Source organism: Peromyscus leucopus, chromosome 18, assembly GCF_004664715.2.
Source record: "Peromyscus leucopus breed LL Stock chromosome 18, UCI_PerLeu_2.1, whole genome shotgun sequence".
Lineage (NCBI taxonomy): Eukaryota > Metazoa > Chordata > Mammalia > Rodentia > Cricetidae > Peromyscus > Peromyscus leucopus.
Genome location: NC_051078.1, coordinates 22,740,275 through 22,752,265, shown reverse-complemented (window position 1 = coordinate 22,752,265; position 11,991 = coordinate 22,740,275). Strand labels below are relative to the sequence as shown.

Below are 11,991 nucleotides of genomic sequence, written 5' to 3'. Positions count from 1 at the left end.
GCCAAACTCAATTGTACTCATCTGGGTGGAAAGCAAAACAATAGTTACCCAATTCTTAAGGTGTGATGGTGACACGTCACCTAGCTGTGACATCTGCATGATGGTACATCACCCTCTATTTCCAGATGTCTAGAATCGTGCACAATCAACCTCAGTGGTTTGGTCAACAACTTTCAGTGAGAAGCACCTAGTACTAGACATTCAGTGAGGGTTAAGGGAGAGCATCACCTCATACATGGGTTATTATCAAATCCCCCCCCCCCATTCACCCTCTCCCCACCCCAACCCATCAAAATACTGAAATACCACCAGCAAAGTCTGTGTTCTGTGCTTCCGGTACTTGACCTTGCCTCATGTTTCCGATGAGTGCCCCCATTGCTGAGTAACATTATAATAGGAGAACTCGCAATATCCCCACTTGCAAATTGATCCTGTTACATACTTTCTAAGTCCTTCCTCGGCAATAAATAAAGTGGGTGACACCCAACTCCTTGAGTAGTCTTCATTCTTAGTTGAATGTAATGTATATTTGACCCCATGGTAGTTCCAAATAATAGTAATAGCTCTATGAATAGAGGTGATTATTATTTGCGGCTATATCAATGCATGTAAACCATACTGTATAGTGGGAAAAAAATGGGTCTAGTAAAAATGCTTTTCCTGTGCTTGTGTGCCTCATTTCCTTCATTATAAACTTCCATTGACTGTAAGATGCCAAATTTGAATTAAAAAAATGTTACTCCATAATGTGAACAAACAGAAAAATGCTCAGGCTGATAAATCAGGCATGCTAAATCAGACATGGTGGTTCTTTAATCCTAGCACTCAGGATGCAGAGACAGACAGATCTCAGATCTCTGTGATTTCGAGTCCAGCCTGGTCTACATAGCGATCTTTTTGTCTTACGTTTCAAATCAAATCACTGAACTGATTGTCTTTAAAAAGCAGGAAAATAAAAAACTGACTGCAAATGCTGTCAGTTATATCCTTGTTGCAATTTCCACCAGAAGAGAAATATGTACTTGACAGCTGAAAGTATGAATGGTCTAATGAAGAAAAACTTTTAGATCAGCATCTGGAAGATGTCAAATGTGACTCAGTTCACTGAGAAACTTCTGGAGCCAGGTCCTATGCAGAATTTATGAGTGCACCAAGAGCAATCCCTGGGCCCATGGCATTAAAGACCTGGATGTGCATACTGAGAAAAAAGAACAAGGGGGATTTGAGCCCGTGAGAGAAACTCAGAGAAAAGTCCTTATAATTGATGTCTAAGATATGTGAGGTGGTGCACATCTGCAATCCTAACTACACTAGCTAGACAGGAAAATTACTTGAGTTCAGGTCTTCTGGGCCACAGAGTGCCCACACTAAATTTGTCATCAATGTGGTGCCCTCTAGAAGAAGTCTGTGAAGTTGCTTAAAGAGGTGTGGCCGAAGTCAGAGAAGGAGTAGTCCAGAGCGAATGCCTGGAGCTGAGATCCACAAGAGTGTGGCTTATACAGGTGAAGTAGGAAAGAGCTCTGTGGAGTTTTCAGACAGAAGAGAAGATGCAAAGGAATCATGATGACTGAGAAACGCCCCTTCCATTGCTGGGGTGGAAGTAACAGGGACTCATCTAGAAAGAGGTAGCTCAAGAGAGGTAGACAGGAGACTGAAATAAACATTTCTAGACCTTTGTTACCAAATTTTCTTTGTGGTTACCCTATGTGAATTAAGCTAGGAGAAAAAATTAAGTATGATTGGATAAATATTCTGAGACAATTGATAAGAGTATTCAGACAATGGAATTATGTAAATCTGTGTCTCTTTCAGTTAACAATGTCCACACATCTATTGGTTTAAGAAAAAAGAATAATATGTTGGCTCTGAAGGTATAAAATACGGGAAAGAGCAGATATTCAGACACTTTAGGATCTGTTTGCCCAATGATCATTTTCAGGAATATATCTATCTATACACTAGCTTTATCATTAGGAAGGATCTGCTCTCATGGGTGTAAAAGGACAGATGGCTGCTTCAAAGAAAATAAAGCCCTCATATATCACTACTCCAGCAGAAAGAGAATTGCTTTTTCCTTGTAGTGCCAGCAGGGGCTAAGGCTATAGCTCAGTGGAAGAGCACTTACCTAGCATCCATGATACCCTAGGCTCTATCCACAATATTGTCAGCAGAAAAGAAAGGATAGAAGCAGAAGTCATAGACTGAATTGGGTAGGGGGCTGGCTCAGAGGTTAAGAGCACTGACTGCTCTTCCAGAGGTCCTGAGTTCAATTCCCAACAACCACATGGTGGCTCACAGCCATCTGTAATGAGATCTGGTGCCCTCTACTGGCATACAGTCCTACATGCTGTATACATAATAAATAAATACATCTTTAAAAAAGAATGAATTGGATAAAAAATAAAGAATGGAGATTTCCAGTCACCTCTGAAAAAAGAGGGTTAATTTACTTCTCTTTCATCCTTACCTGGCTTTTATAACTTGTTTCACTAAAAGAATTATGATTGGATTGTGAGATGGACCCCAGTTTGTTTGATCACTAGAATTTCAGAAGGTAGTGGCACTGTTTGGGAAGATTGTGTGCAATCTTTAAGAGCTGGGTCTTACTTGGAGGAAGTGTGCTTCTGGAGGCAGTCCTTGTGGTTTGTAATCCAGGCCCATTTCCTGTTCATTCTCAGCTTCCTGAGATGGAATAAGAGCAGCTACCTCCTTCACTTGCCACCATATCTACCCAGCCGCGATGGAGTATAAATCAAACTAAACACTTCCTTGCTTATTTTCCTTCTTGTCCAATTTTTTGTTGTTTCTGCTACAGCAATAAGAAAAGTAAGTAGCTGAGAAAATACAGCAGAAATATTGATTTTTTTTGTTACATCATAAGAAGCTTTACAACATTTACCTGAGTCTCCTGGAATGTGTGATGTAAAGAAATTCTCCTGGGACAGGTATGTGTTCTCAGGAATTATTACTCTTTATGTTTCAAATTTCTTATTTGTACAATGACAAAAATTTAATATTTGTTAATCATTTCTTCATCACTTCCTGCTTAGACTATATTGATGTGTATCAGCTGGTATATAGTTGAGATTTGTCTTATTTTCTGGTTAAAAACGATAACTTTTATAAGGTTCTATGGCTATAATAACTTTAGTAGTCAATTTTTATAATCTTTTTACAAAGTAAATCACTAACCAAGTAAAATGCCTATAATTACAATTCTTTAAGTAAATAAATTTGATATTCTGTACTTTATGGGCAACATGGGGACATTCGGTGCTAATATTTTCAGAAGTACTTTGTTATTCACACAGGTCTTTTCTGGGGGTTACAAATAGTTGCACATTGATGTTATTCCCAGAAACACCGCCTCCATAAGACAGAGAATTAAATTACTTCTTTAATCTAGCAACCCCAATGGGAGAATTGCAGGAAATACAGCTCTCAGATTAAATAATAGTAAGAAAACTATTCTAAAGAGGAACGTATGGGAATCAAATAGCCACCAACTTCATCAAATTGCATTTCTCAAATGAACTGAAACTTAAGGCAATCAGGAGCTTGAGTATGGCAACTAGCTTCCACACAGTGGCTGGCAATCTCTACAAAGTTCTAGATTCATTTTTCATACAGAGCTCAGAGACTCTACATCCTGGGCATGAGAAAAGGGAAGCTCTCTAGGCTCTTTCCTTGGAAACTCCTCCCTAGTAGGTTTTATTTTAAGGAACAATACTGTTTGTCACTGCTAGAAATTTGTCTCAGTGTTAGTCCCTCAGCTGAGGTGAAGTGGTCTCATACAAATGCAGAGGCTGCCCAGCTAGCTGTTCACTTCCTAAGATTTACAGATGACAAAGTCCTTTACTGCACATTTGTATGCTACGTCACCCACCCTGTTGCTTCCTAGGGATCAAGAAGATGTCTCTGGGTCTGAATCATTAGTAGGGCAATTTCCAAAGGCCTTTGTGCAAGAAGAAATCAAAGACTGCAGAAAACGTGTTGTGGGTTATTGGCTAAACAGACCCCAGTCTTCCATGCAATAATGTTAGAAACAGGATTCAGTGAACAACCTGGCATTGAGAGTTTTGTCCCTAATTATCTGCTGAATTAAATCTAGATCCCAGGGAAAATTCTAATTACTTTGAGTACTTTATAAAGTAATACTTATATTAAAGAAGTTATATATTTTTAGAGTAATACTTTCTAGTACATTGAACATATTAAATGCACTTGCACAGTAACGAAAATAGTTAGATTTTGTAGGCAGAGTCAGTGTTACTACTTTTGAATGAGAAATTTTATTACATTTTCTACAACATTGTATTTTAATTTTGTAGGGAATTACAAAACTTTACCTTCCTTGTCTTTTAAAATATTTCATATTTTAATTATTAAATATTTAAATAATATTAATATTTTTGAGATTATAATAAATTCTATCATTTTCCTCCTTCCCTTTCCTTCTTCCAAACCCTACTACACACTCCTCTTCTTGATCTTTTTCAAATACATGGTCTCTCTCTCTCTCTCTCTCTCTCTCTCTCTATATATATATATATATATATATATATATATATATATATATATATATATTCCTAAATACATAGCTGCAACATTCTCAAACCATAGTCCATATGTTACCTGTATGTATATGCTTGTTAAGATGACCATTGGTATTGGACAACTAATTGGTCTGCTCTTCCCTGGAGAGACTATTTCTTTCTTTCTCAGCAACAAATTTAATGGAGCAGATATGGTTACATTTATAACTGTGCCTTATAAAAGCAGCACTTGAGTAAGTCTGTTCTTCCTTATTTTGCTAAGAACAATGAACTTCCATATTCTCTGTAGAAATAGCAAGTGGAGAAAATATGCCTAATACAAGTTAATAAGACAAATTTATGTTAAATCATGTAGGACTCTTTATCTTGTTTCTTGGAGCTTCTTCAACTAGAATCCTTATGATCCCAGGTCAGGGAAAAGAACGACTTTTCCATACTATGGTATCATCATGCTAACTAATATAGTGACAGTGGCCACAATCAGTTTGTAGCTCAGGCCTTCTCCCCCATTTATATTCCTCTGAGCCTCATGACTGGACACAAGCACAGAAAACCAAAAAGAGACATGGCAAAGCCTTCTGGAGAACAGGAGTACTTGCTAACCTGCTATGGCGCGTCTACATGCATTGGTTAGAAATGCAGTCTTAAACGTTAATCAGTTTCACACTAATAGCCAAATTAGAGATTGGGTTGGGTGGCACACACTGTAATCCCAGCACAGGCAGAGAGATCACAGCAGGCTCACAGCTAGCCTGCGAGTTTGAGACCAGCAGGCACTATACAGCAAAATCTGCCTCAAGAAATAAAATAAAACAAACAACTCAGAGGATGAAGGTATTATCTATATTTGGCCTCTATTAACAGCTATTTCCTATGCTTCAGGGGTGGGTTCTTTTTACCCCTCTCAGTAGAATACTTATAAAAAATTGTTCCAATGACTGTCTGAATTTGATTTTCTGTTTAATCATCCACTTTTCATTTTAATTTCTTCCAGAAGAGCTTTAAGGGAATAATAAAAGATACCTGTCCATTTCCCAGACACATATGCATACACATTTATAATGTGGTTAATGAAACTTCTAAAGTACTATAAAAATGAGGGAGAACACCATATATTTCACTTTGCTACATAGTTGTGAAGATTCCTTATGCTGGCTTTCTAATAATATGAGACAATTATCCACTTCCTTTAAATATTTTATTGGTAACAATAGTATGTTTATCAAGCTATTTTCAGGCATATAGAAAAAGTTAATAAAGCCTAGATCATGATTGGCCAAGTATTATAGATAGAAAAATGACATAATATTGTTCAGTCGTTTTGCTTGAACAAATGATATTATCTTGAAAAAAATTATTTTCCTTTCCCATATACAACTAGACATTGTATGGAGTATCAGCAAAGACAGGGGGGCTTTATTTAGCAGGCATTCTTGAAATATGTTTAAAATAAAAATATGATATTTTCATAGGTGACATAACATGATCTAAAAGAAATTTGTAAATTATATCCACATTTATCTATAAGGTCAACTGTGAGATTATCTCTAACCTCAATTTAAAGGCTTCATGTTCATGATTTGTTAATTGCATTAAAGATGTTCTTTTTAAAAGCCAAGAAACAAAATATTTGTTTCAGTAAACAATTTTATTTATAGTGGAATTCACAAAATTTTTATATTTTGAAATTATCCACAATGTACTATTTATTGCTTACATTGAAAAGAAGTATTCATTACAAGAAAAGATGAAAATATATACTTTTAGGCAGCATTGTTATATTTTCATTTGATACAATATGAACAAGAGATTAAAGAGAAGAGTAAAAGTTAAATATATTTTGAATTCCCTGTAATGGATTCCAAGCTATTAAAATGTTTTTGAAGACAAAAATAGAGATCCAAATACCAAAGTTATTTTTGATGAGCAATATTTACATTATATATGTATAAGTTAAGAATTGCTATAAGCAACTGTCAATTAATCGTCCCCATCAGAAAAATATTTTTGGAACCATGAATCTAAAACAAAAGGAAGCTAAAAATGAAGACAAAGAGAAAAACAGGAAGAGGAAAAGTCATCATTGCAAATATGACTTTCAGTTAAATACATTTTCTTATAAAGTGGCAAGATAATATTTACAACTGAAAAGCATATGTTATCCGTAACTTGTCTTCCCTTCGGACATGTGGGGCATCATTCCTCAGGTGTGATAGTTCATAATACATGATAGATAAGTCTGGAACTGGAGGGTCCTGGGGTTGCAGGCTGTGAATTCGTACTGGCTGCTGGAGAGAGAGAAGCTGTGTCCTGGAGAGACAACTCGGTTCTCTCCGCAGACGCGATCCGATCCACGATGCTGGACAAACAATCCAAGCTGGATAAGGAGCTTTTATCTGCAGCACATGGTAACAGTACAAGGAGAAAAAAATGGTTTAAAAAAAAAATCCCCACACAGACGGGCTTGCTTACGCTGCCCTTTAAACTGTAGGTCAGCACCTTTGACATCCTAGGTTAGGTGATCACAGAGAGCCTGATGTAAAAATTTGCAGCAAATATCTAGCAATTCCTGGGGGTAAGGGTGTGGAGGGAAGACCCCCGGCAATATTTCAAGCAAAAGTGAGTGTGTTCATGTGTGTGTGCGTGAGTGCGTGCGTGTGCATGCATGTAGTGTGTCTCTCTGTCTGCCTGTTAGGGTAATCTGTAGCAGAAAACGTATGTTTACTCTGCCAAAGCCTCCCCATGAGAGCCTTTCATTCCTTTTCCCAGGACGGCTTGGAAGGACAGACTCTACCATGACAGACTGAACTGTGAGACTCAACAGATCTTTCAATGTCTCGAAAGTTATCCGTTCTTACCGTTTGATACGTCGGGACAGTAGACGCTGTCAAAGCTGCTGTTCTTTCGGGACCAGACAGGACTGCTGCATTCAGGCTGTAGCACAAAACACACAGAAATGTATTTTTAAGCCTTTGGCAAAAGACGCATAGACCTGGGGTGCGATAGTACCGGCCCCTAGCTCCGTCAACTGACTGCTCTTAGTTGCCTCCACAGCACTGATTTAGGAAGGGGCTGCTGTCTCCACATCGCCAGGGCACCAAGGTCAGTCTCTGTACTGGAAGAAGAGAAAAGCAGAGGGAAGACCATGGAATCTCGCAGTCATGTGCACTGGGTTAACCATGCAAAATGGATTGCAGTACAAGGAAGCCGTACTAATCCTAGGAGAGAACACTTTCCCAGGGCAAAAACACGTTAAAAGGTGGCCACACTGGAGCAGATAACCCTCGGGGGAAAAAATGAACCAACATTTTCTTCCAGCTTGACCTCAGAGCAGGGATTGGGACCAGGCTGGGGAGTCTAATTCTTCACTGAGTTATAAACTTGGGGATAGCTGTATGTTAGGTTCCACAGTGATTGATGTATTTTGGAAAAAGCAGAGAAAACAATCATTTAAATTAACCTGGGATACATGACAGTCTTTTACTACCATGTACATACATATAGACCGCGCTGGGAAATTAAAGTAAAATCTTGTACAGCAGTTTTTTCTTTGCATCGTTCTGTGAACACATCTCTTAAAGCAACGGTCCCCTCTGTACCTGGTTTAGAGGCGATACGAGGACTTTTCCCATAGACCAAGGTAAGAGAGAGAGCCGGTCTTGGAGTTGTGGCTTACCATTCCATCCGAGCAGTTGGAGGTGGGGCTGGTGGGCTCTGAGCAGCTCTGTCCGGGCAAGCTGTAATAGTTCTCCACCTGCTCCCTCAGCAGCTCCTGCAGGCTCTCGATGTAGCGGATGGCATTCCTGAGGATCTCCACTTTGGGGAGCCTCTGGTTGGGGTTGGTCGTGGTGCACCTCTTGAGCGTTTCGAAGGCTTGGTTGACCTTCTTCAGGCGTCTGCGCTCGCGCATGGTGGCGGCCTTGCGCCGATCCATGGTGGTGGACTTCCTCTTGCAAGCTTTGCAGGCCCACACGAGGCAGTGGCCAGCCTGGTGGTGGCCAGTAGGTGCCCGCACGTGCTCATCATCATCGGAGCCCTGCAGCTCAGCTTGGTGCGCTCCGAAGGCAGCCACTCTTGGCTCAAACTGGTCCCCAAACTCACCCTCAGGGGAAGGGATACAGGAGCTTTCATAGAAGTACTCAGAAGGTGAGAACTGGCAGGCATCCATCATGTCCATTCTTCAGAGAGGCAGGTGGGATACCTAGATTCAGCAGAGAGGGGAGAAACCGGACGCCTTGGCTGCTGCAGGCCAGCAAATCCCAGGCAGAGCTCAGGGTTTGGGATCGTGTCTCTGTAATTAACAAGGACAGACGCCTGTTGGCCAGGGTCGGTCGGTCGGTGGCTGAGGTTGGGGCTCTTTATATATTCTTGGGGGATGGGAAGGGAGGCTGGTCCCTGTAGCTGGGCATTATTAGCATATCCCACCACAACCCCCACGGGGTTGTCTGGGCAAACCTCTGCCTTGCTTCTAGAGACAATTTGGTGTTTACTGGGCCCTTTGACACTAATGATTTTACTGCAGCCTAACCTGCTCAGCGGCCTTCTGGATATTCTAAACCTAGGGATCATGGGGTGGTGGGGGTGGCTTCTTGAAATCGATCGCATTTTAACACAATCAGCAGCAGCAGCATCGTAATAAGGCATTCAACTCCGGTATTTCCATCTGATGCCAAAAGGGAACCTAGTGTCTGGAAGAATCGCCTCTTTACTCTTAGGGGCTGAGGGGGAGCTTGTTTCCCAGTTTCTTGAACTTTACCTGAAGAGATTTTTGTCAGTTTGTACCCTGGTAATGGCTTTAAAAAAAAAAATAAGTAAAGTGGTATTTTCATTTATGGAGTGAACCTAGAGTGTCCTGTTTCAAAATCTGTTTGATTAAAGGACTCAAGGAGCTCTGATGAGTTGGTTATTTCATGGGTTTGACATTCGCCGGAGCTTCCTTCTCAGGCCTGGCTCCATCAGAGGTCATTTTTTTTTTCTGCTGCTGTAAAAAGGAAATGTCCTCAGGTGGACCAAGTGACCCTCCAGCATCCCTCCCCTCCTAGCTTCCCTCCTTCCTTCCCTCCTTCCTTCCCTCCTTCCTTCCTTCCTTCCTTCCTTCCTTCCTTCCTTCCTTCCTTCCTTCCTTCCTTCCTCACACACTGGCCTGTTCCCTCTCCCTCTGTGCCAGACCTAAGTTAGTACCAGCACAGAGAGATTCCCACGCCTGTGGCTGGGCTATGGCAGAAGTTCAGTTTCTCACAGTTAAACTCCCTTTCCAGCGTGGAGTGGAGTTTCCTTTCTCCGGAGTTTTCTGCTCCGCCCTATCCATTCTACAGACTAAACAGCGAGCCAGGCTTCAGGGTCGCTAATTTTCTGCTTTCAGGCCAGCTAACACCGTTACAGATGCATCCCAGCTGCCGGCACAGAGATCCTGGGCTAGTGTAAAATTTCCAGCTCCTGTAACAGAGTGACTTCACACACTTTGGCGACAAAAGCCTTTCAGAAATGCAATTTGCAGACAGGTCTTTTTGAAACTTTGGTGGACCAAAGAAGACAAAAGGGCGAAGGTACCATTAAAAAAAAAAAAAAAGAGCTGATTCCTCCGTTTTTACAATGTCTCCTCCACTGTTAACTCACTTTCAGATCACTTGCAAGGGAGATGCTGTTCATATTCAAGAAACACCATTACTTAAGGTCGACACAAGTTCTTTGGGGCTTTGGACCTCCATTTGTAGCCCCATTGTAAAAAATACCAACTGTTCACAGTTCAGAGTGTCATCCAATTAAGTAAGTGCTGTGGCTCCAAAGTGATTCTCTCTCTCTCTCTCTCTCTCTCTCTCTCTCTCTCTCTCTCTCTCTCTCTCTCTCTCTCTCTCTCTTTCTCTCTCTCTCTCTCCCTCTCTCTTTTGGCCTTTCTATTCTGATGATGATGGTGATGATGATGAAGGTGATGATGGTCATTGATGATGATGATGTTGACTCAAAGTAATTTTTCTAAAGCAACCGTAACTGACTGATCTGGTATCCATAGGCCAGAGAAATTGTAACTGTCTGTGGAGGCAAGCACTCCTAGGAAGGACCTGAAAGCCAGAGTTACAGTGTTACTCACTGGGCTTGCTAGCTCTGTCTGTCTCTGTTCCCTCTGCCCTGTACTGTCACCTTGAAGACAGATTTCTTCTGAAAACCAGACCCTGTCTCACATCCAGGGACTACTTAATCATCTAGCCAATGGGAAACCCAACTATACCGTACTGGGGCCTAGTTACAAATGTATGCCTTTGAAATGAATACAGTATTAGGACAATATGAGAGGAAAAAAAAAAGTCACACTCCTGAAAACAAGGCTCCTGCCTCATTTATGTGGATGCATATGAATGCACACAGAACAAACATGGAGCCTCTGGGACTGACATTGTTTTGGAAAGGAAGATATTGTCACCCTCAAATTCACAGCAAGAGCTATAGAGAGGCTCTGGTCACCAACCACACAACCCAGAGCCATGAACCTTCTCCTCCTCCTCTTCTTTCTCCCCTTCTTCCTTCTCCCCCTCTTCTTTCCTCCCTTCCCCTTCCTCCTTCCCTCCCCTGTCTCATATTTAAGATAACTAAAACAACTTAGTGATTTGGATGCAAATTTGGTCCTTACAGTTGAAGTGGAAGACAGGGATTCTGCCCTGCCTGTCTTAGGACTGCCTCCCAGGCTGGCCTCTCCATGGGAGAGGATGGATATACCTACTAATTACTGCCTTGAATCTGCCAGGCATGGCTGGTTTACTAATCTTCACCATTTCCACATAGTCACTCAGTACCAGAAAGGATTCTGTCTCTCTCTCACACACTTTTTTTTTTTTTGTCTTCATTTTTTAAAGTTAAACTTTAACTCTGGGGCTGGCTAATTTTCCCTTGTCCACACGGGGATTTCAAACAGTCTCCTTGTCCTCAGAAATGTCACCAAGCCCCGGGAGGTGGGGAGGTGATCCTGTTTGCTTCATACAGTCACTCTCTCTCAGTCTTCAGGGGCTTCCTCAGCTACTGCAAGCAGAAACTCATGCAAACTGGAGTCTTTCTCCGGGCTCCTGTCCTGGGAAGACGCTGTCACTCAGGGGCCCCTGTCAGTAGCAGAAGTTCTCAGAGGTTACGGCTGTCTTTGGTAAGGTGATCTCCAAACAAATTCACCAGAGTGCAGCAGGCAGAGTGGAACTAAAGAAGCAGGGGGAAACACAAGCGGCTGGATGCTTAATGAGTCCTGCTGAGGGGAGACAGGGTCCGGGTTGAGGGCCCAGGGGACTCAAGTGCTGAAAATAGGATCTCAGAGCACAAGAATAAAAAATGAGTCAAAACTTTCAAGCCATAGCCACAGCTGAAAAAAAAAGAGGGAGATCAAAAACTTGAGGTAGTCTGTAAAGAAAGAAGAAAGTCTACTCCTGAGAGATGAGAAAGGCTCCCTCCCCACTCA

At 41.4% G+C, this 11,991-nt stretch overlaps 1 protein-coding gene across 1 annotated transcript; it reads right to left on the bottom strand.

Moving 5' to 3' along the window:
• Positions 1–5,675: 5,675 nt before the first annotated feature.
• Positions 5,676–9,045, bottom strand: Myf5 (myogenic factor 5). The gene is made up of 3 exons (XM_028873091.2): positions 8,233–9,045; positions 7,415–7,490; positions 5,676–6,952 (listed from the first exon to the last, which is right to left on the bottom strand). The coding sequence occupies exons 1-3, from the start codon at positions 8,731–8,733 to the stop codon at positions 6,774–6,776; spliced, it is 756 nt and encodes a 251-aa protein (XP_028728924.1). The 5' UTR covers positions 8,734–9,045; the 3' UTR covers positions 5,676–6,773.
• Between the last annotated feature and the right edge of the window lie 2,946 nt (positions 9,046–11,991).